Source organism: Scomber japonicus, chromosome 18, assembly GCF_027409825.1.
Source record: "Scomber japonicus isolate fScoJap1 chromosome 18, fScoJap1.pri, whole genome shotgun sequence".
In the NCBI taxonomy this organism is placed as follows: domain Eukaryota; kingdom Metazoa; phylum Chordata; class Actinopteri; order Scombriformes; family Scombridae; genus Scomber; species Scomber japonicus.
Window position 1 is genome coordinate 26,087,787 of NC_070595.1, and position 24,598 is coordinate 26,112,384.

The 24,598-nt window shown below is 39.0% G+C and overlaps 3 protein-coding genes across 3 annotated transcripts in view; 1 reads left to right on the plus strand and 2 right to left on the minus strand.

Moving 5' to 3' along the window:
- On the minus strand, window positions 1-6,999 carry LOC128379329 (germ cell-specific gene 1-like protein). The gene is made up of 5 exons (XM_053338945.1): window positions 6,696-6,999; window positions 4,889-4,936; window positions 4,190-4,342; window positions 1,123-1,234; window positions 1-307 (listed from the first exon to the last, which is right to left on the minus strand). Exons 1-5 carry the CDS (start codon window positions 6,997-6,999, stop codon window positions 1-3), a joined length of 924 nt encoding a protein of 307 aa, XP_053194920.1.
- Window positions 7,000-12,689: 5,690 nt separating this feature from the next.
- On the plus strand, window positions 12,690-14,244 carry rcvrna (recoverin a). Its single transcript, XM_053338288.1, has 3 exons — window positions 12,690-13,070; window positions 13,887-13,998; window positions 14,126-14,244. The coding sequence occupies exons 1-3, from the start codon at window positions 12,690-12,692 to the stop codon at window positions 14,242-14,244; spliced, it is 612 nt and encodes a 203-aa protein (XP_053194263.1).
- Window positions 14,245-18,152: 3,908 nt separating this feature from the next.
- Window positions 18,153-24,598, minus strand: part of gas7a (growth arrest-specific 7a) — a 34,908-nt gene continuing 28,462 nt past the window's right edge. Inside the window, exons 7-10 of the mRNA XM_053338274.1 lie at window positions 23,708-23,831; window positions 20,465-20,544; window positions 20,281-20,379; window positions 18,153-18,266 (exon numbers count right to left, since the gene is read on the minus strand). Coding sequence (XP_053194249.1) covers window positions 18,153-18,266; window positions 20,281-20,379; window positions 20,465-20,544; window positions 23,708-23,831 — 417 coding nt within the window. The remainder of the gene's footprint in view (window positions 18,267-20,280; window positions 20,380-20,464; window positions 20,545-23,707; window positions 23,832-24,598) is intronic.

Consider the following 24,598-nt stretch of genomic DNA (forward strand, 5'->3'; position numbering starts at 1 on the left):
TTAGCAGTATGCCTCTCCTTGTTGTTCTGGTGCACTGTCCGTTTCGACCTCATATGTAGTTGTGCCTGTGGATGGTTTATTGCCATTGACGGGCAACTCTGGCGGTGCCTCAGTGTAAGCAGGCGCAGCAGTTAGGTACATGTCCCACATCTGCTCGGGGATATTCAGCTCTATCATCTTCTGCTTGACCAACAGGTTCTTCTCGATGTTCCGCCGTTTGTATTTAAACTCTATGATGGTCTTTGTGTACCTGTTCAACGCTGTCACTGCAGAGCCCATGCAGGTACCGAAGGAGCCCCAAGCTAAGCTGAGAAGAGGTTTGAAAACAGTATCAGGCTCAGACCCAGTAAGTAGCTCTCAAGTCTCATGTGGAAAGCCAAACCAACAATGAATGAACTACTTAGAAGCATTTAAAGTAGTTAAATGACTTATTGTATGTATCCAAAGTCTGATATATCTTATTCTTCTGTGCCATAGAATTACGTTGTTGTTGAAAATGAGTGAAAAACACGTCTGTGAGCCACAACAATGCAGAGGGCAGCATGTTCTTTGGCTTGGAGAAGTTTGGACATGTTAGTTTATAATGGCTCCAAAAAGACTAATAACAGCAATCATGTTCTCACCCTCCGTGTTGTGTAAGCCAGGCACTTAACTAGCTTGTTGTGCTACATATCACAATCTCTTGACTTCATGCCAAAGTTATTTACAATGTTCAATGTAGGATAGGGTCAAGAAGCTGTGATATGTAGCACAATAAGCTAATGAAGTACTGTAAATATGCTCAGTGGTGTCGGACTTACAAAGAACTACTCTCCGGACAATGAAAATGCAATCGCTGTTATTAGTCGTTAGAGTCGTTTTGGAGCAAACTAACATGACCAAATTCTACATAATGAAGAAGCAGAGGTCTACGGCACAGAATAATAAGATATATCAGACTTTGGATACATTAATCAGCAGACAGAATAACAAACTGGGATTATAAAAAGATTAAACTTCGTAAGAACTCTTGCAAAATAGCCCTAATGAATAGAGATTGGTATTTTCTGCACCATTTGTTGTTTGTGTTAAACTAATGAGATGGAATAACACATTTTTACAATGGATGTAAGAATCTCTTACGCATAAGACCAGCTGTAGTCCCAGGTCTTAGGCCTCCAGTCTTCTGGCCCCATAGCTACAGCCAGCTGGAATATGGTGGTGAACATCATGTGGGCCACCATCCCACAAAGGCCTGAAAACAAGAGAATATCAGTCTGTGTGCAGTCATATAATATATAATATACTCCAGGGACTGTTTTCTATTAGCAAGGGGAGTAATATGGTAATTGGGGATTGATGGGTCTAGGTTCTCAAATGTGAGAATTTGCTCCTTGTATTGTCTTACATTATAGCAAATAGAATATTTTGGGGTTTGGTAGTGTTGGTCAGAAAAAAATATGACTTTTAGGATACTGTGATGGGCATTTTTCTGTGTTCTTATATGTTACAGACCAAACAATTAATCAGTTAATTAAAAACATAATCTGAATTAATTGAAAATGAGAATAATTGTTTAGCAAACACTCAAGAAGCCATTCATTGAGCTCCTACTTGATTTAATAATCTGTTTAGTGCATCCAAACCCAGGCTAGTTTCTGCTTAACATTTTGAAATGCTGAGGTAGCTTTGTGCTCTGTCACCACCTGTTGTACGATGTAGACCACAACTGTCCACATCTATCTGTAATGATGAATATTAAGAAAAGTATAACAGTCTTGAACCCTTAAACCCACAGAGGACAGCAGTGAAGTTTCTCTTAATTTAAAACTGACACTATTTACATTTTGTTTAAATATTCTAACTGTGCAGAACTCATAAATACTATGCATGTGGTAATAAATAGAAAATGACATTCACCATTTGTAGTTTTGTTCCACATAAGCAGATTTGTAAGGAACAAATATTTACAGAGAGAAAAAACTGAGCTTCAATTTGAAAACAGGACACAATGTTGGAGTCAGATGAAACATGGTCTGACTGGGATAAACTGGGATGTGTGTGACATTCAGACAGATTGTGGGACTGGTCAGTGCCTTTGTGCCGTGCCCCCCCCCCCCCCCCCCCCCCTTTGCGCCCCCCCCCCAGTCGGATGCTGGCCTTCTCTCATCCAGCAGTCTGTCTCGCCACAGCTGCTTTTCTCGGGATTAACTCGTCACAACAGGGGGAGATGAGGGTCAGGGGATGGGGGAGTAGAGTGGGTGGGAGGGAGCTCCTCTGGGCAGGTCTTGGCACGGCCCAAAACCACTGCCCCGGCTCCAATCCGATTAGTACACAAACCAGCAAATCCTCCGAGGCAGCGAGTGGACACAGTACAGTTCGCTGCTCGGGATGCTCGCTGGTCCTGCTGACTGTCGACTGCATGAGCCAGTCTGACCCGCTGCCCTGATCCTTTTCTTTACTGCAAAGTTGCCTTTCACAAAGATGCATCCCCATGTTTACTATAGAGGGATTTTAAAGGGATTTTTGTATGAAATCAAAGCATACATCTGCTTGGCATTAAATTAATCAGCAACCATTCTGAAATTATCCAACCAAGAGGATTTGATGCTTTTCCCTACTGTATATATAATAGTAAACTCTCCGTATGGTCTGTTGTTTGAATAGTAGAAATGTATTTTGAATTTACCCCCTTTAGCTTGTGGACTTTATAAATTGCCCTTTTCACTATTTTCTGACATAATTAAGAGAATAATTACCAAATGATTCAATCTGAAGCTAATGATACAGCCCCATTACTCTTTCTCAACTCGGCTGTGATGAGAGCTATTTAGAAATGGCAGCGACTCGCATGAATGTACTGAATTCATTACCCACAAAGCACGGATGAATAGAAGCTTTTAGAATTCATTATTCCAAAAACATGGAAGCTCATTAAGTAATCCACATTTAAGGGCAGAAACATATGAAATGGTGCTTTTACATGTACTATTTTGTGCATGTGCCATTTGGTACAGTATTATCTTCTCAGCATCATTCAGTATAAAACTCTCAGGCTTTTTCTGAGTTGTAGCTAAAAACAAGTAATGTCTTCAAATTATGACCAAACTATTGATTAATAAAACAATCTTTCACTATTCTTTTACATGTTACGTTTGCACTCATACCATAGTGTTGCACAAACACTTTACATGGATGGAAATGGCATCTAGTTAACAACTACAGTAGCTGGTAGCTGGTTAATATATCAATATTATATCATGATGAGACTAGATATTGTCTTAGATTTTGGATATCAAAATATTGTGATATAGCATTTGTGTTGTCTTTTCCTGCTTTTAAAGGCTGCATTACAGTAAAATGATGTAATTTTCTGAATATACTGTTGATTATTTATGAATAATCTCATTCTGTAAATATTACTATGATATTTGATTTTGCCGATTGTGCACAGCCCTACTAGCTGGTGAACATAGTGGAGCATTTAGCAGCTAGAGAGCCAGATATCTCCCTCAGGAGTTGGTAGAGAGCAGAAACAGAGCTAACAGAGAGTGAATATTTGACTTACATTCACCAGATGGACAGAAACATGACTCCAAATTAATGATAATGTTGCTCCGTAACTACTGGATGTGGAAATAAATTCAACATATCAATTTAAAGGTTGTCAATATTGTGTTTAAGTCTTGTTTCAGCTATCCCCAAGTGGACACCAAATGTTTTCTTAATGTATCAATTAAGTAAACTAAATTAATATCATGAAGGAAATTATTTTTAAACAAGTATCATCAGCTTTATATCAGCAGAATATTTTACTTTATTCACATACTGTACTGTACCTACTGTAAAGATCAGTCTGCAGTCTTTTGCACTGTGATTCATTCCAACTTAGCCAGAGAACCTACAGGTCTCTGAGCCCGCCCACTGAGATTTACCTCCACCAATGAGAACATTTCTTCCTCCAGAACAGCTCTGCCTCCAAGCAATGTTTGTATAACTGTAACTCCAATCAGACTCACCACGGGATTTCTATGTGTACCAGCTTTATCACAGCAGTGGGAGGTCCGCATGAGCCGCTGTCATTCAAAACCCACGCAAACACCACACACCACATATGCCTGCTGCAGACTCGTTTCAATAACACAATGATGGATGGAAAAATAAAAAAAAGAGGAGAAGAAAAACACCTGAGCTTCTTTTGCAGTATTACCTGACAGGGCTGTGCACATGGCAGCGAAGGCACTGAGCTTCAGTTTGTTCATGACACTAAAGCAGGGACATTGCTCAAGGGTCATCAGAATCCCGCCTGCGAAGAGCAAGGTGAGGTACAAACTCTCCGCCACTATACACAACCACAGGACTCCTGGGGGAAAAACAGAAGACGAGAGATGGAGAGAGAGAGGGAGGAAAGGAAAGGAAGGAGAGACAGAATTGAGTTGTGTTGTCTTAATAATACCGTGTCCCTGCTGAATAATCCCACTTGTCTGAAGGCAGGCATGAATCTGACTGCATGGTCGAAGGTCTAGATGTTCAGAACATGCAAGGCTTGCAAAAATACAATTTCACTGTATTGGTATGAGGACTCGCTCCTGGTAGACTGAAGATACATTAAAAAAGGAACTGTGGGTTATTGGCTGTATTGGAGTATTTTGTCCTATATCACTTTTAGTCACAAATTGTGCAAAACATCACTCTAATTTGGGGTCCTTATAAATATGTGATTGATCGTTTGATGGCTCAAAATGATTTTATAACAGGCATCAAAGTATTGTTGAAATGACTGATTCTGTCAGCTGTGTCACCTCTTTATTATACTATCTGTATTCAGGATTGCGTAACTAAATTAAACTCTGACATCCATACATTTTACTCATGATTTAACATTTTATATTTCCATAATTTTACCAACCTCTTTCATGTTCAGGTGCAATCTCTGAGAAGTCTCGACAGTCAAACCCTGCGATCAGACAAAAGACACAATCAACAGTGAAACCAGTTCTCTTTTTGGAATGAGTGACACTTTCTTTCATATTTTTTAGCTTCACAATTATAGGAATAATACAAGTTATTACACTTGTTTAATAAGAAATGTCAGATATGATTGATTTGGTTATTATAATACAAAAGAATGAAGGCAAATAAATGATAACAATCAGCAGCGACAACAATCTAGTGAACAGGATTGGAATAAAACAGCAGGTATAATTCAACATAATGCAACATCAAGACAGTGAAGAGAAAAGGAGATTTACAGCATTTACAGGACGTACAGTATACTGTACAGATGAGCAGTTAAGATTTGCCCAAAATCCTCTCAGCACATCACGTATATTTAATCTGCAGGAAATAAAATAAGCAGAATGTGCAGAATATGTAAAGTTAAATGATCATATCACCAGTTCTGCTGTTATATAGATTAGCACAGATAACGTCTTGTGCAGAAATGTACTATGTAAGGTTTAATTAACCTTATAAACATTAAATACTCAATCATACACCTGCACTTAAATAGATAAATCCAGTCTAGAAAGGAAATTACATTATTGCATTATTAGAGTCATTTCAGACAGTGAAATTAATTAGTCCAAACACAGACAGCTTTGGATATGAATTGATTATCATCAGGTGATAATCTCTGAATTGACTCTGAGCCCAAATCCCAGTAAAAAGCCCCAGCAGTTATTCAATTATTCACTGGAGATTATCCAGGGTTTGTCTGTAGATGTGGAGAGACTTAATATGAGCTGTATAATGTTACATTTAAAAAGTTAGGGCTGATCTTGCCTTTGAGATATATTTTTTTATAGCTTGGTGTTTTCTTTTTCTAAGAAACCAGCTTGCATACAGTATATACGGCTCATATTGGTCAGCACTGTACATTAAAGAGTTTGTCTTAAGGTTGCATGCAAATCCTTATATTTTATCCTTTTATTTTACTCTCATTTCCTCTATTTTAGTCTTATTACCCGAGATTATGAAACCGAATGGGATGGCTTGCATGCAACGCTAAGAGATATTATTTTTAATCCAGTTCTGACTGAGAGTAGCTTCGCAAGCAACGTTAATAAATGAATCTTACAAATGATTAATGCATTTGCTTTTTCTGCATTTTGACCCATATAACAGATACATTATGGACTTCTTGTACTTTCCTGTGGCATTAATTAATTTCACCAGTCTATGTGCAAATTGCCAATTAAATCATCACTTTAAACCCCAGAAGGTCCTTGTCCTGATGGAAAAGTTATTAAACAGACTTTCTGATCACATATATTTCAAACTATATAAACAGAGCATCCACCATGTGCTAGAAGACTGTGTTTTATTTCACTGCAGTTTTCTTTGCAGGATAGTCTACTATTGTCAGAGTTAAGTGTCTAATACTTCAGCACTGTGGGACAATCACTGGACCCGTCCCACTTTGTGACAATTTTATTAGCGGGAGTTATTGACTCAAACTGCAGGTAAACTTGCTCTAGTGCATCCTCACCTGCTGTTGTTATTTGCTGGTGAAATGCAGAGAAAATAGAAATATGTGAATTTGCTTTTTAAATATTTCTGTTTAGCTTTATCCTTTAAACTATAGCTGCTGCAACATCTCATAACAAGCTGTTATATGTTGATGGGGTGAATATTTCTAAACTGTGCTTTTCAAAAAGTGTTTCCTCCATCATCACTTCCTGTCTTTGAACACCTAGCTGAAGCTGCTGTCTTACCGTTCATGTCAGCGGCCTGCTCACAGGAGAAAAATATACCCGTGTGGAACTTCTTCAGTAGAAACTTCTCCTCGCCAGTCTCAAAGATGTACTGCACCAATCGGCTGTCGTTGATGTTTGAGCTGTTGAAGCGGATGCAGAAGAACTGCTTCACCTTCAGTGGCGGTCCTGTGCAGAAGGGCTTGACCACCTTCCTGGTCCCCTCGCACCAGTAGCTGGTGGTGACCGCTGACAAGGCAAAAGCGAATGCCACAAAGTTAAGGGTGATTGCCAGAGAAGCCCGCCGTCCGCGCTCTAGCCTCATGGTCGAGGCCAGGCCAGATGAAATGAAATGAAAAGGCAACTAATCCTGGCTTTCAATATGTAGCCACCGTGTTTCGCCTCCCAGCAGATATATCAAATCTTCATAATCTCGGTGCATTTGGGTCTCCTTGGGTGAGAAGGAGAATTCTGTGCATCCTTCTGCCGACTTTGATGATACGCTACCACCTTGATTAAAGGATTCATTCTCTTTACTTCCAGGGAAACAATAGAAACCCATTGCACTGCAACGACTCTTTGTTTCTCTCCGCTTCATTTGAACTATTTCACTCTTCACTCTCTGCAGCTCATCTATCCCCATCGCTCCTCCCCTTCTACAAATCTTTGCCAGCAATATCATCCATTACAAATGGCAAATTATAGTCCAGACTTCCTCTGAGCATATTAATAAAAAAAGATTACTAAAATATTAGATTATTTTCCAGTGCAAGGCTCTTCCTGTTTACAATTCCCTGAGTTTTCTGCATTTCATGTCAAGCAAATCTCAGAGTAATTTCAGCCACAGACATAAGATCAAATGTTTTACAGTCAGTGAACCATGACATAATATGCATAGTCTTATATGAAAATCCATCCATAATGTGTGTGCATGCGGGGAAAATCTCTTCATGTCTAATAGTCCGCTGAAGTGGGATGCACCGGCCAAATGAAGACAAATTACTTACAGGAGCGTGTGAAGTAGATGACAGATGTTAAGAGGAAACATCTGCTGCCGTTGCTTTGGTTTGAGCTGTAATTTACTGCAGGTAAATTGTTGTCATTGAGAAATGCAGTTTCCTCAAGTCTTGCCAATGTCAGATCAATGTTGTCTGAGATTTTATGTAGGACAAATGGATAAAGAAATATTTTAAAATGATCTAAATGATTTCCTTCCTGGGGACAACAAAGGGACATCAACATAAATCTCACTGGTTATGATAACAAGATGGGAAATAAGGAAAAAACATAATCTGCTACATACATTTTCCAACTTCTGTCAAATTTTAGCCATTTTCTTGTTGAATATTGGATGAATTGGAGTTCTATGAATGTGAAAATATGACTAATACTTTAATTTATGATCAAATACCTGCTAAACTTCTGCCTCAACTGTACTTTGTGTTGGAAGCTAATTAGCAAATGTTCAACACACTATACTAAGATGGTGAACATTGTTAATATTATACCTGCTACAGTAATGTTTGTATTTTCACTGTGAGCATGTTATCACGCTATGAACATTAGAGACTCTAGTGTGGCTGTAGACTCGTATGGTTCGTTCATCCTACTGTAAAAATTGACTCGAATTGGAGCTCTGACCGGTAAACTTGGGCCAATTTCATCCACCCCAACTTCACTGTGAATTGACGCTCTGACGTCTCTCAAGAAGTGAACATGGAGCTCAACACCGTGAGTGTTAAGTAATCAACTTAAAGCAGGAGCGTGGGACTTTTGTCTCCCCCTTCTGGCAGTGAGAGTAACTACAAAAACATTGTAGACATGCTTACGCCATAGGCTCTGAAGTGGCGTATCCTGATGCGACTGTAAAGTGGTGGATAAATTGTTTTAACCATCACACAATCCCCAAGGAAGGGAGGAAGGAAGGAAGGAAGGAAGGAAGGAAGGGAGGAAGGGAGGAAGAAGAAAGGGAAGGAGGAAGGAAGCAAGGAAGAAGGAAGGAAGGAGGAAGGGAAGGAGGAAGGAAGGGAGGGAAGAAGAAGGAAGGAAAGGAGGGAGGAAGAAGGAAGGAAGGGAGGGATGAAGAAGGAAGGAAAAAGGAAGGAAGAAGGAAGGGAGGAAGAAGGAAGGAAAAAGGAAGGAAGAAGGAAGGAAAGGAGGGAGGAAGGGAGGAAGGAAAGGAGGAAGGAAGGGATGAAGGAAGGAGGAAAGGAAAGAAGGGAGGAAGGAAAGGAAAGGAAAGGAAAGAAGGAAGGACCGAGGAAAGGAAGGAAGGAAGGGAGGGAGGAAAGAAGGAACAGTCAAAACAGACGAGATCAACTTGACCCGGGAGGACGACACAAAGGTTAGCCTTTAGTCTAACTTTCTTTGCAAAGTAAGTATTTGTATCCCACATTTCGCTGCCTGGTAAATTTGTGACAGCAGTGCATTGAGTAACCAAGTCGTAGCAAACGTCTCACAAAGTAATTCCCCTGAATACAAAGAGATTATTCTGAACATTAGCCTCCATGTAATAAAAATGTAAACACAGGGTGAATAAGTCCAGGGTTACACTTGATGAAACATTAAGCTTGTTGTACCTTGAATATTTGGTAGACTCATCCTGTTTACATAATGAATACCTGCCGAGGGGGGCGGACTCATTTTCAGAGTAAAACCCTGTAATATCAGAGTATATGATGGCCAGATGTGAGGTTTGAAGGTCTGTCTATCCCCCTGTCCCCGTGGGATGCCTAACATACATTAAATGATGAAAAAAGAAACCTAAATGTTATGTGATTATGGTAAAGTACAATGATTTGGGGTTTTCTAATGTGATTGTGCAAAGGTAGATATGCAGATTACCACGTCAATACTTCTGGATCCAGTTGTTGCAGAGGTCAGAAACAATGGGAAAAACTACCTCTCTCAGGATGAAACACAGCAGTCACCTAACTCTTGGACAAACATCAACACCAGGTTAACTCTATATTTCAGTTTTCAGGAACAAAATACACTGTAATGAATGACTGACCAACATAGAAAATACAAGAACATGAATTCATTGGGATGAAAGCAGCTTTGGTTAAATCAGAAAATCTGTCCCAGTTAAGAAAAAAACAACTGGCTTCAATTGATCCTTTGCAAGCTAGTCACAATGTCTGATCCCAAATACATTAATATATTTAATATTGATAAGACAAGGCAGGATCTTGGGACTCTTAAACACAGGTAACACCTCCGTCGTGTAGTATTAATCTCAGTGTTTAGACACAAATCCAACACTCTTCCACTACACAGCACATAAACCCATCGTGGTGTTTTAATTGCCTTCACTTGCTGTGGTTTTGGCACCACTGCAGCAGATGGTCTTGTAATCTGGCCTGAGACTATTACACTAGAGACACAGATAATCTCATCCCATTGTGGTGGAACAATCCACACCACGCATGGCTTCACAGTGACTCCCAGCTGGATCTAGATCAAGACTCATGTTAAGGTAAAAATGATTTAAAAAAAAAAAAAAAAAAGGTAAACTGTGAGCAATTGATCTTTCACCTCATCCAATTTCGTACAAAAGCTAATTTTATGTAACTCAATTTTTTCTCACTATTTATTACTTTGAAAGATTGAAGTTGAGTCAAAGCACCTAAAATGTGGAAACTCTTTTATCAGATATACCAGACTTTTAACTGATGACGCATATTTGATCTATGTATCTAGAGATTACCAGCCTTTTTTTGACAGCTTAAAAACATTTTATATCAGCTTGATTCAAACTTGTATGAGATTTGCTTATCAAGATGATTTTGAACTGATGACATCTTTTAGAAGTCGCTCCAGAAAATTACTTTTTACTTCTGTTTGAGGTCCCTAGCGATGAAACGTAGTTCAAAAACAATGTACTTTCATTGTAATCCATAATGTGGTTGACTTTGTGACATGGTTTTTAAATCCTTACATGAACTCATAGTATACAACGATGAATCCGCAGAATGATAAACAAGGCAAAGGGCTTCTACCACTGATTATTTTCATTATTAAATACTCGGACCTTTATTTTATTGATTATCCTGCAGAAAAAAATGAAAGTAAGTAGATCAAACAAACAAAAGGATTAAGACATAAATTAACGTCACAAAAAATATCATGGGAAAATGACACAATGATGGATAAAAGGTAGGGAAAAAAAGAGAAGAGAGAGGGAAGCAGGATAGTGGCCAAAGTAAAGGCAAATAAAACTAAAATACAAAGCCTTGATAACATGCTTCTTCTATTACCAATAATGTTATATGTGTGACTTTGCCCTTAATCTTAAACCTGAAGACCCCAGAGGTATACTTTCCGTCATATATTTTACAAGTGTTCACATCTACACACCTTCTCGAACTCTCCGATCCTCCTCTGCCAACCAGCTCTTCGCCCCATCTGCCAACTTAACCACCATGGGGTCAAGAGCTTTCAGCCGATCTGCCCCCCGCCTATGGAACTCTCTCCTACCAGACATTCTATGGAACTCTCTCCTACCAGACATTCTATGGAACTCTCTCCTACCAGACATTCTATGGAACTCTCCATTCTATGGAACTCTCTCCCACCAGACATTCTATGGAACTCTCTCCCACCAGACATTCTATGGAACCCTCTACCACCAGACATTTTATGGAACTCTCTACCACCAGACATTCTATGGAACTCTCTCCCACCAGACATTCTATGGAACTCTCTACCACCAGACATTCTATGGAACTCCACCAGACATTCTATGGAACTCTCTCCTACCAGACATTCTATGGAACTCTCTACCACCAGACATTCTATGGAACTCCACCAGACATTCTATGGAACTCTCTACCACCAGACATTCTATGGAACTCTCTACCACCAGACATTCTATGGAACTCTCTCCTACCAGACATTCTATGGAACTCTCTCCTACCAGACATTCTATGGAACTCTCTCCCACCAGACATTCTATGGAACTCTCTACCACCAGACATTCGCACTTCAGACTCTGTCTCCACCTTTAAATCCCGCCTGAAAACACACCTATTCAGAGTGGCCTACTCTGACTCTCACTAACTATGCAATCTTCACTCTTGTTTATTTATTGTACTAATGCACTTTGTAGTCACATTCATATTTATTTTTTATCTTTGCACTAAATGTCACCTGGTTTATATTGTTAGATGTACTGTTGTTGTGTTATATGTGACCTTGAGTGCTTTGAAAGGCGCCTTTAAATAAAATGCATTATTATTCATTATTATTATTATTATTATTATTATTATTATTATTATTAAGTGTCTCATTGTATCGTTCATGAGCTTGTCAATCAGTTTCTTCCTAATGTCATGTTATTAAAAATGTATCAATCAATGTATCCTTTCCTGGGGAACCTCAGTCAAAAGCAAGTTTAAGCCTTCATTTGAAGTATTGGGGCGGGAGGGCACGCTATCAGTAATTTTAAAGACTTTGTGGAAAGATCATACTTGAAAAGCTGCAATTTGTATTCAAGAAAAGTATATATTTTTTTAAATATGCAAATTAGCTGCAACTTTCCAAAAATAATAATGATCAATTTTGACATGATGATGACATTAACTACATATTTAACCATGGTAGGATGAGGGTTATATAACTAAATATTACAGCGAGTTGTCGCCTAGAGATAGCAGACGGTAATGCTGTGTCAGCAATAAAATTGCTGAAAATGGCATAAAAAGTCTCCCAGATGTTGCCCATTAAAGTGTTAGCCAACTGCTCTGTTTAATCATCTGCTACAGTATTTGTCTTTAAAGAGGTGTCATAGTGGTGTGACGTGGTTATCCCCTTAATCTTCAAGACAGCTGTCTGGATTTAGGCAGTGATGACCATAATCCCATTTGGCACCTTGAGGGGCTGCCAGAGTGCACATGAGTCAGAAACCCGAGCGAGTGCCGCAGAGGTTTTACTGCCAAACCGGAGGAGCGCAGAGGACAAAAAGACAAGGAGAAGAAGAGGAAGAACAAAGGAGAGATTTCGTCAGTTTGCAGCATGGGGAATACAAAGAGCAGCGCTTTGTCGAAGGAGATTCTGGAAGACTTGAAGTCCAACACCAAATACTCCGAGGCTGAACTCTGCACCTGGTACCAGTCTTTCCTGAAGGAGTGTCCCAACGGGAAGATCAGCAAAGAGCAGTTTGAAGGCATCTATGCCAGCTTCTTCCCGAACGCAGACCCCACAGCCTACGCTCGGCATGTATTCAGGAGTTTTGACACCAATGCAGATGGCACTTTGGACTTTAAGGAGTACATTGTCGCTTTGCACCTAACGTCCGGTGGAAAGACTCGGCAGAAGCTGGAGTGGGCCTTTGCCTTGTATGATGTGGATGGGAATGGAACCATCAACAAAAATGAAATCCTAGAGATTGTTAGGGTACTTACACCTTCTTCTTTCATCATGGTGGAACAGAAAACATATCTATTTACTGCTCACAACCTTAAGTATAGTTGATATTGTATATATATATATATATATATATATATGTATTTGATAGAAATGTCCTGTTCCCTTGCAGTAATTACTCAAGAGACTTTTATTCAGTCTCTGTCCAAAAACCTTTCACATCTTTTACATGGATTGGAAACAAAATGGTCCATTGTTCCAATATTTGGTTTAATTAAGATACTTAATCACCTCTTGTATTGATATTTCAATCCGTTATCTCTCATAACTACATTTCTATAATGAATGCATTGCCTTTAATCAGTAGCCTTTCTGCTTTGTGGTGAATAAGATTTTAATGAATCTATTATATTGTTGGTTTCATATATACACACAGTTTATAGTAATTAATCAACATGATAGTATTCAGGCTAAATATCAAGACAAGGGCTGCTACCACTAATTTTATTTGAATCATTATTAAATAATCTACTTGTTATTTGCTTGATTAATGTAGTAGTCTTTAACAACTGTGTGAAGACTCTTTAAACTGCTCATTTGGTCAGTCAAACAGTATAGATCCAGAGGTATTCAACTTACAATCATACAAAGCAGAGAAAAGCACCAAATTATCACATCTGACAATTTGGACCCAGCAATCTAACAGCTGATTACACTAAATTGAGGTCATTGTAAAGTTCATGGATACTTTATACATTTCAGGGGTGTTATTTTGTGTCATTGTTTTGTATTTCATGATGACTTTCCACATACACTGTTGAGTACATCTTGTAAAATTACTTGCAGTCAATATTCTTTATGATTCCTGATGACGACCAGACGAACCTCCCCGAGGACGAAAACACACCAGAGAAGAGGGCTGAAAAGATCTGGGCATTCTTTGGGAAGAAGGAAGATGGTAATATAGATTTTTTTTTAAACTTTTCTACCAGCTGCTTTAAACCTTATCTGTACTATACCTTCACATGCAGCCAGATGTGTTGATGCTGCTCTACTTTACTTCCTGTTTTTTTGTCTTTTCACAGATAAAATCTCAGAGGGCGAATTCATTCAGGGTGTGATGGACAACAAGGACATCCTGCGGTTGATACAGTATGATGAGCCTCAGAAAATTAAAGACAAGCTAAAAGAGAAAAAGCAGTAGTACACAGGCAGGAAAAAAAGGCCCTTCTTGTGGTTTTAAGACTGTCTTATTCTTAATGTCTACACTCACTAACTTGACCTGGCTGCTTGTCCGCTTGGCCCATGCTGCTCTCTTCTTCATTTATGGTCTTAGCAACCAGCCAAACAGTTTTGCAGTTTTGCAGTTCTTGTCCAGCAATCAATGAAATCTTTACATTGGATACTAGAAAACAGCAACTGAGGAACTCTTGATTATGGCAATTTAAGCCACGAGTTTTGTGCGGTTACACTGTGAATCTGAATTAAACACTTAATGCAACAACATCTTTATAAGCCTCTATATCCTGACTTAATGTCCACTCCTATTTAACAGTGTTTGAATGGGAATCCCTCCCCTACTGTGCTAGCTAATTTACTCTCATGTCTGGCAGCCTAACAGCATGTTTTTCACACCTGGATTCATTCATTAGGTTGATAGCAAGAAAGTCGGGAGGGGAGCTCCTTATGAAAGGAATTAGGCTCTTGTTAACAATCTGCCTGTATCAGCCAATCCTATTAGGAGCTGAAGGTCAGTTGAGACAAACAACCTTACACCAGTGTCTAGTTAGGATAATATGGGTTTGGCACAGTGAAGAACACACACAGCTTGAATGTACTCCTCTGAATGGCTTGTATACCTCACATAGTCCAATTTTAACTTCAATTCCAATTTCACTGCCACTTTTTCTTTGTTTTGTAATTTTGTTCTAATTTAGTGTCCTATTCAAATTTAGTGTCCTGTAATGAAACATTTTAGCATGCTAAGCGATGAATGAATTAATTCGTATTTTTGTGTTATACCATTAAAGGATAAGGCTGGCGATTTTCTATATTTTTCTTATTGTTGACTAATTGCATGTGCATGTATCGTGTGTATAAAAGTCTGCTATATCTTATTCTTCTGTGCTGTAGACCTCAGTTTATGTCCTAAAACTATTAAAAACAAATCAATGAGCCACATCGCTGCACTGGGTGACATGCTCCTTCATTATCAAGAGTTTGGACTGATATGGTCGTGTTATTAGTCTTTGGAGAGCATTTCTGTGTAAGGCAGATGCCACTAAGCATGTGCAGGCACTCTCTTCTGTTTACAGCTAGCTAGCTTGTTGTGTATGTAGCTAGCTTATGAAATGCAGCTCGCTACACATCATAAGCTCTTTGACATTGTACTACATTGTACATTAGAAATACCTTTAATATTCGTCATGATACGTAGCACAACAAGCTAGCGAAGCTCTTTAAATGGTTCTGCATTTCCACTTATGCTTAGTGACCAAGCTCTTTGTGATATGAGGAACATGTCACTCAGTGCAATGCTTTGACTCAAATTTGAACATTTCATTTTTCTGTATTTATTTCTTCATATGTTCTGGTTTCTTTAATCTTCTATTATAGTAAACTGTTTGTGTTGTTTCTGATATTTTATAGAACGATGACTGATTACTGATTTATTGGGAAAATCATGAGCAGGATAACGCATTATGATTTCATTGTAAGGTGCAGGCAGACCTAATACTCAATATACAGTATATAGACTCTGAGCACATTCAATCGAATTATAGTTGCTCATATTCTGCTTTACTTTATGGATCGTCAGCGTTGCATCATCTTGTCATAAAGCCAGTTTTGGCTCGGGTTAATACTTACTCAGATTGTTGTATGAGTGTCCGTCCACCTGCATTATTCAACTCCATCCAATCTGTGCTGGACTGGATCCAGCGGTGTTTTGTTTTCCCCTGTAAGCCGACCAAAAGGTCAGAAGTTTCAGCTGATCAAACAGAAGGGTCAGATGCTGTGTGTGCCTTCCTCTGCATGAAACAATAGTTGAAATACCATGAAAACTTTAGTTGGCATGTCTGAAATCCTAACTTCCGAATACAGTTACATAATGGACTCACTGTGATATTTAATTTTCAAAGAAGAGCTTTATTTTGGACACTGCATTCCACAGTACACTTTCCGGACAGAGGTCACCTATGATTAAACATTCTTAAAACATTGGGAACATCGGATTTAATTCACGTCATGAAAATGTTCATCACAGAAGGGCAGTTAACTCAACCGTTACTTCATCATGAAACTGTTGATTCTTGTCAAGAACATTTAGTTGGAACATAATAACTTGTCACATTTAGTGCACAACATTGACACACACTGATAAAACTCTACAACAGATATGCTATTTAAACCTGCGCGTGGAGCAGTTTGAGATTAGCGTCAAAGCAAAGTCTGGTGTGATCATACTGAATCCAGTTTTACCTGATTCAAATAAAAATGACTTTGTTTTATTTAACCCTAAAAAAATAAGGTCACACAAAGTGAATGTAATGCACATTAACGCATTCTCAATGTGTTGGTGATAAGGCAGGTAAGCATTCATTTTTTTCATAGCAATTATTTTCTTGTGCCTGGAAACTAGATTGGATTAAGACTTGTGATTTGATTGGTCGGGTCCTTTTAAAGAACGACCACAGAAAGGTAATCCAAATAAATCCAGAACAGATAGACCACAACAAAATGTAAAGACAAAGACAGACACACACACTTACACACACACACACACACATACAGACACATACTGTAGATACATGCAATCTCTGATAAAATGTGTTTTATCTGTGGGATGAGTCAGCTGGCTTTTGCTCTGCTGGATTGATCGATCAATCCATAAGACTGATGAAATTTAAAAATTCACTATCTTTCATTATCTTCTCTTTTGTGATGTGTAATTTGGTGAATTTTGCTTTTCTGCTGCATGTCGCCCCCCCCCCCCCTCCCCTTTGACCAAACACCCACCATCATGAAGATATTCTCTGTACATTTACCAAAAATAAAACAAACAACATTGTACAGTACAAACACCTCAACGGCCCAAAGAACTGCGGCCTGTTAAACGTTTGACAGCAAAATACATCTAGCCTGTATGTACAAATGTACACTGATGCAGAATAGAATATATCAAGGACATTCCAGGTATATAACCGTTAGGCACTAAAAGGTGTTTCAGTGTAACTTGGACCACCTTTTTCCTCCAGACTGATCCATAATAGACCCTGGCCTAAATCCGATTGACCACATGTTGGGACTTGTGGCGAGCAAACTCTAATTCACATTCCTTAACACTGTGTGTGTGTGTGTTATTTTCCTAAACAACTGAGGTTACTGGATATCAACGCTGTACATGCGAAATCTCATTTTTTTGTGTGAGAAAAGCTTGTAAATTGGTTCTTAGTCACTTACAAGATAGAGAACACCTTGTTTAAATTCAGCTAATTAAACTCTTGCACTATACCAAAAACAACCATCATGGTTCCACAAATTGTGCAGCTTTCCATATAGATTAAAAGCAAGATATTCAAAACATGCATTTCCACCAAAATGAACCAGCAAAATATGAAAATATATCATATTCATTCTAAGATGTCAATATGCTTCAATATCTGTATCTAAAATAAAGGTTATATCAATATTCAGACTTTTTTTTTTTTGAGTGTGTTTGGTTTACTCAAACTGGAAAAGTGTTGATTGAAGCTAAACTAAACAATTCAAAATACATATAATTTTTTTTTTCTATATTCTCAACTTTACAACAAGTAAACAGCAGAATATGTTAAATGGCATTCAATAAGCTAATGTTGATTATGACAGGGTTAAAATTTAGAAGGAACATGCTGGTACTTTTACGGTTGATCCATTACTGTTTTTCTGGACTAAGACTGCGTTAAGTGTGAACCTTTGCTCCTGTTATTCCAGACAGGATGAGCAGACCTCTGTAGTCTGAACATGCACTGTCCCTGGATCAGTGTTATTAGAAGTAGTTCTGGGACTCTGTGGACTCTGCGTGTTATAATACTGAGGACACAATGGCTGATGCCAGGATGTCAGGATGGTCTATATGTCCATATCCACAGGCCGAACTTCACCGGTGTTGTTCTCCTTCACCCACAGCTCTCTGTCTTTGGCTGGATCCACGGTCTGCAGCAGCTGGTCCACTGGCTCCACCGTCTGGAAATGCATAAATATTTGTAAATTTGGTACATTTAGCACATCCGATCAGAGAATTAAAGCTCCATAGTTACTCACAATTACTGCAAAATTAACCCTGACCCACCTTGTTAATGTAAGGCCTGACCCAAACACATAGGCTTCTTAACAGGCTAAAAGATGTCTGATCATATTAAGTAAAGACACAACAGCCAATTTCCCCATTAACTGGGTTATGGCCTCTCTTTCCTACATTTTAATGGCTTTCTTGGAAAAGTATTTGCTAATTGACAAAGCATCTGTTCTCCTGCAGAGGTCAATGTTAGCAATCAGCAATGATAGTTTGCGGCTATCAAAAGCTAATCATTTTTACAATCAGCAAAACCACTGACAAATTATTCTAACAGTCTCACTGAATTTCTCCCACATGTCCGACTTGTTTTTGGACAGAGATTATAGCAAAAAAGTTAAAACATTAGAATATAGTAGCCTATTGGTGAATTTTATGGATATGGACAACAGTAAGTTTTGATTAAGTCATTGCTATATATATATATTTTTTAAAATCTCTAATTCTGATAGCAAGTGTGTATTGTAGCGCAGCCAATTTGCCTTAGAGCAGGGGACATTTTCATTCAAGGGCCACCAACAGCCTTATTTGATCTCATGTGGACCGGACCAGTAAAAAGATGGAGGGAAGGAAGGAAGGAAGTAAAAGGGAGGAAGGACAAATGGAAGGAAAGACGGAAGAAATGAAGGTAGAAAGGAAGGTTGGAAAAGAAGACAGGAAGGAAGGAAAAAAAGACAGGAAGGAAAGTGGGCCAGATTGGACCCGTTGGCGGGCCGGTTCTGGCCCACGGGCCGCATGTTTGACATCCCTGCCTTAGAGAGTGGAAAAGTTAGGAACCCATTTTAATCTTTATAAAGATGGTTGAAAGAAATGCTAAATGAGTTGCGTGAGTTACAGTAGCTAGTGGAGCAAAGGCTAGCCCGGACATGACATTGGGACTTTCAGCTCTCTTATTACTCCACATTAAAGTATTGTGCATGGAGTTGTAGTAAGAGCGATACGTGACATTTAAAGACTTTTGAGGATTCAAGGGTTAATTTTTAACCTATCTCAAATCAAAAACATGAGAGCAACTGCGTTAGCTAACACGAGCTAACAACTCTGGCTAACTAGCTTAATGACTACAGTAGTAATACTAACAGTACAGTTTTGTTGGGTTACTCTGTTTTTGGCATCAAAAAGCCAGTTAATATGACAGAATAGCATTTGTCTTGAAATGCACATTCTGCTAGTATATCATCATATAAGCTTTCTGGTGTGTTTCCCTGGATTTCGTCTAGTCATCGAGCACAAGCAGCAGCACACTTGTTATGGTGGATTCGCACAGCGCTGACAGAATATGTCCCGTTAGATTTACAGGGTTTACTCTACACAGCTCCTGAATAAGCAGAGCGTCTGGGTGGGCTTCTCTGAGGCACCGAACGATGACAGCCAGTGTGCTAGATGAAAGGCTGACAGACGAGCACTGAGGGCTCGTTCTGTCACAACATCTCCTCTCAGCTGAAGTGGCACGCAAATCATGTCAGAGCCAGTCGCAGTCACTGGTAGATCTAATAATGGGGTGCTCTGTTGTTCTGATCAATTCATTAGCTGTGAATAGAAGGTGCAAAATGCCTGTTTTTGGTAACGTACTCAATACTCACAATGCTAGTACCACTGTTACTACTTACTAGTGTTGAATGTATCTTAATAATATCTTGGTTTTGAGACTATGGATGAATGTTTTCTCTCTCTAAACAAGGCATATAATCTCTTATAACCTACATCAGTTTGACTTTTCTTTCCGTGACATAAAGACCATTATGAATTTAAGTTGTATTGATTTTATGCATTAGGAGCAAAGGAAGATGAATTGATATTTATAGGGTTTACCTTCCACTGCATTCCTGCTTTTATCAAAATGACCTAATTTTGGGACAGTACATAGATGTGCAAATGTAAAAAATTAAAGGAAAAGAGACTCACACTCTGATTGAACATGTCCGTTTCATGCCGCAGAGTGGTGTACTGGCGTAAATGTTGCTGAATCCACTCGATCCGTTCCACCTCCAGTTTTTCAAGCTCCTGAAGTGGCAAGAAGGCAAACAATTTAGAAACAGAATCAAACAGCTGCAAATTTTTACTTTGCAGTCGACAGCGAGGGTTTTACCATGCTGGTGGTGACCATTTCTTCAAACCACTTGCACTGGGTTTGGTTGTAGAGATCCACGCAGCGCATCAGGTCATCTCCTGGAAAATAGAGACAGGAAGTGAAGAAGAAGTCAGGGTCAACAAAGGTCTGTAGTCATGTGTGTTGATGTTGGTAGGAGTGCATAATCTGTGGTACACATGAAGCAAAACCCTTCCTGATCAGCAGAGGGTGCTGAGAAATCACTTAATCTCAGAGGAGTCATGGTTTTATGTGGACATGGTCCTGTTACTATGGCTTTGTATTAAAATGAAGTATGAAATTAATCAAAATGAAGGAACTAACTCAAATTGAGCTATATACAGTTTTTATTGTGTTGTACAGTATTTCCTATTTTTGAGATAACTCTTTGGATTTGATTAACAAAACATTATTAAACACCCACTACACTAAATAGTCACCTTTTTATAGATTATAATATTTAATGACTTTTCATAAATCTATAGTAGTTAACAAAGTAAACACGACTCGCCTAAATCCCAATAAATGTAACTTCTTATACATTTATGAGACACATAATGTACATAATGTAATTTGGCCCATCAGACTAGATTTCAAATCAACTGTAATTGAAGCCAGTTTATTGAGTACTGGATAACATATCATTTTCATTTCTAGTCTCATAGAGTAATGCAGAAGAAATGTTGATGTTTATGATGAATGTTAACATAAACTGCTGTAACTCTGTTAGCCATTACTTGAATTATGACATCTGCCCTCAGATACAGTAGAGCCCTAAGACCTAAGTTTTATAAGTCAATTTTAAACCTGAATGAATTTAAAGACATAAAGAAGGAATATTAAAACCATACTGGGTTGTGTTTTCACTTTGTCTTTATAATGTCCTCCATTAAACACTGCTGAAGAAAAAACTGGCCCATTGTTAAAATAGCTGACTACACTAACTGTCCGGCAGTATTAGTGACCCCAAACTTCACATGCCAAGCTGAAGAGACCACATGTAGCAGTGCAGAAGCTGATTCATACCTGACTAAGGAAGTTTAGATCTTAATTATGTATGCCAGTACAACATCACACTGAACAGCAGCTCAGATTGGAAATATTATTTAATGGTGCTTTTCCACTATACAGTTCTAGCACTACTCGACTTGACTCGACTCGATTCGTTTTTTTTTCAATCAATCAATCAATCTTTATTTGTATAGCGCCAAATCACAACAAAGTTATCTCAAGGCTCTTTACACATAGAGCAGGTTCTAAACCGAACTCTTCAGGTTTTAACTTTAAAGAGACCCAACATTCCCACATGAGCAACAGTGGCGAGAAAAAACTCCCTTTTAACAGGAAGTAACCTCAGGCACTTTTTTGCGTTTCCACTAGGGATAGTACCTGGTACCTGCTACTTTTTTAGTACCTGCTCTGCTGAGGTTCCAAGCGAGCCGAGCCGATACTAAAATGTGACGTCAACAGACTGCCGGCCGCTGATTGGTCAGAAGAGTTGTCGCTGGAAGAGTCATGAGCCGTCCCACACAAGAATCAAACCCGCCATTTTTAAATACCGGCAACAGCGTTACAGCGATTCGGTTTCTCTTCTCTTGCTTTGTGTGTGACAGAAAGCCACATACAGCAGCAAGTACTGTATACCACTGCCTCCATGTCCTCCGTTTTTTTATGTGTTTGTGTCGCGTATAAAACGAAGTCACGGCAGTTTCACGCAGCCGTTGCTATGACGACCCCCCCACGTTGAGTAGATACTATAGTAATGGAAAAGGGTTAGTCGAGCCGAGTAGTGCTAGAACTGTACAGTATAGTGGAAAAGCGGCATACGTTTCTAGAGTGTACATTATTTAAATCATAACAACCAAATATACCCCGGTACTGTATATATTAGTTTTTCTAGTTATAAATGTATCTTTTCCAAAATCCAATTTTGATATTCAAACCCTGCAGGATATTCCAGTTCCTTGCAGGAGATCTGTTTGATAGTAAAACAAAAAAACATCTGAGGCTTATTAAAATTCATTCAGTGAAGTAGAAAACACATCCCTGGCTTTGGCAACGAGTGCAGTGAGCCATAATGACATTTGGCCCAACCTTGAGGTAGCAGCGGTGATCACCGACACAAGGCTGACATCATTTAACTGTGCCTTATGGGTGCTATTGATTAGTGCCGTGGACTGTGACTAATCTACTGAGTGGAAGAGAGAAAGAAGCAGATTAAGTTCCTGCAGTGCTTTTCCTGTACTGAAGCAGGACCGTATGAGAGAACAGTTACAACTCATCCCATTTATTATTAAAATGTCAAAACACAAAGTATTTATTTCTTTTGCTGTGCTTGTCTTTTTACTTTCTTCAATTTAAAGCTCAATGAAAGTCACATCCCCCTTTTTTTACTGTCAAATATAACGTCTCGTTAATAGTTTTGTATTATTATGGAGAAATATTACAAATGCTTTTCCTTTTTCTCTCAGTTCACTTGAAGGATGTGTTTGATTGGCATTAGCTGGCAGGTTGCAAGAGTGCTGATGTTACACTGTATGGCCCAAGAGGAAAGGTAAATTAACTTGTACTGTAGCTGGGTAAGTGTACTCATGGGTAGACAGTGTATTATCAGCAGTAATGAAGACTCAGCAACCACATCAGCATCTTAACAGACCGAAGTGACATTTGCAGATATCTTTGTATGCTTTTTAATGAGCTGCAGCTGAGCAGATAATCAGCGATCTAGCCTTCTAACTGACTTTAGTGGTGTACTTTTCCCTCTGTGAATGTTTGTTTGGCGGCTCATTCAACAAGATGAGGTAAATGACAAGATGTGTGTTCATGTTTGTAGGTTAGATAAGGAGATTTTAGCAGGAAAAGCTAATGTGGGTTATTGTTTAGAGTCTGTTGCTCTTGTGTTGTGTATCAGGATGCAATCAGGCTCAGTGTGACCGCCTGCTCTGCCCAACCTGTTTCTGATTTTTATCCAAATGGATTATTGTTGAATATTTGTATTTTCCAAAATGTCAAACTATTTTTTAAAGATGCAAAAAATACACAGAAACAGATGTGCCAGATTGTAGTTGCCCTCATTTCAGCTAAACATCTGATATTAGCGTTCTTGTTGCTTTTAGAGTTGTTCTGCTTTTGGTTCAAATTACTGCACTACAAACTTTTTAGCTCCTCCAGTTATTTAGTAAATGTTTGAAAGTTTAAATAAACCGATTTACTTATTTATGCTCCAACTCTATGACCTCTGACCTGCTTGTGTGGATTTCCGTCTGGCTTTCTTTATGTCCTCCTCCGTCTTGTTGCTGAGTTTGATCTCCAGCTGCTGGGTTTTCACCTCCAGATCCTTCTGCCTGTCTGCCAGGGCTTTACGGGCCTGCGTCACACACACACAAACAAACACACACACATCGAGCAGGATGTGTGAAAGTAGAAACAATGAGTCATTCAGCATAATCCTCAGATTTACTGTACCTACATCAATTACAAGATTAATTACAGCCGTTTCATGTTGGCTACTGACATCCGCCGTCCGATCCTGGTCCGATCATCCTTTAATCTATCCTTACTCCATATCATTGAGTCTTTCCTCTTATTCTTGAGTTGAGGCTCCCCCTCCAAGGTCATGGTTGTAAGTGTGTTTGAAAAGTAAACATACAGTAACAGCGCTGAGTCAGCCAAGAAAATCTCCACAACAAAAAGAAAACATGTGGGATGGATTCAACTTAAATCTACTGATTATTCCTCCTAATGCAGTGGATCAGAGATGGAGCCAAAAGTTAGTTTTTAGCTGGAAATCATTTTCATAGATGCGATAGCTTCAGTGATAATAAACACTGGAGGGTAGTGTGTTTTTTTTTTTTAACCCTTAAACAGGCCTTACTAGTTATGTCATTTGCATCTAAAGGAAGGAAGGAAGGAAAGGAGGGAAGAAGGAAGGAAAGGAAGGAAAGGAAGGAGGAAGGGAAGGAAGGGAGGAAGAAGGAAGGAAAGGAAAGGAAAGGAAAGGAAAGAAGGAAGGAAGAAGGAAGGAAAGGAGGGAAGAAGGAAGGAAAGGAGGGGGGAAGGGAAGGAAGGGAGGAAGAAGGAAGGAAAGGAAGGAGGGAGGGAGGGAGGAAGGAAGGAAGGGAGGGAGAGAGGGAG

Bases quoted from the DNA above. Each gene is read 5' to 3' on its own strand.
- LOC128379329 (XM_053338945.1), bottom strand. From the start codon at position 6,999: ATGAGGCTAGAGCGCGGACGGCGGGCTTCTCTGGCAATCACCCTTAAC. The intron at 4,343-4,888 runs GTTGGTAAAATT...TTTTTCCCCCAG, and splicing joins TGCACCTGAACATGAAAGAG to GAGTCCTGTGGTTGTGTATA. The intron at 1,235-4,189 runs GTAATACTGCAA...TCTTGTTTTCAG, and splicing joins CATGTGCACAGCCCTGTCAG to GCCTTTGTGGGATGGTGGCC.
- rcvrna (XM_053338288.1), top strand. From the start codon at position 12,690: ATGGGGAATACAAAGAGCAGCGCTTTGTCGAAGGAGATTCTGGAAGAC. The intron at 13,071-13,886 runs GTACTTACACCT...AATTACTTGCAG, and splicing joins AAATCCTAGAGATTGTTAGG to TCAATATTCTTTATGATTCC. The intron at 13,999-14,125 runs GTAATATAGATT...GTCTTTTCACAG, and splicing joins CTTTGGGAAGAAGGAAGATG to ATAAAATCTCAGAGGGCGAA.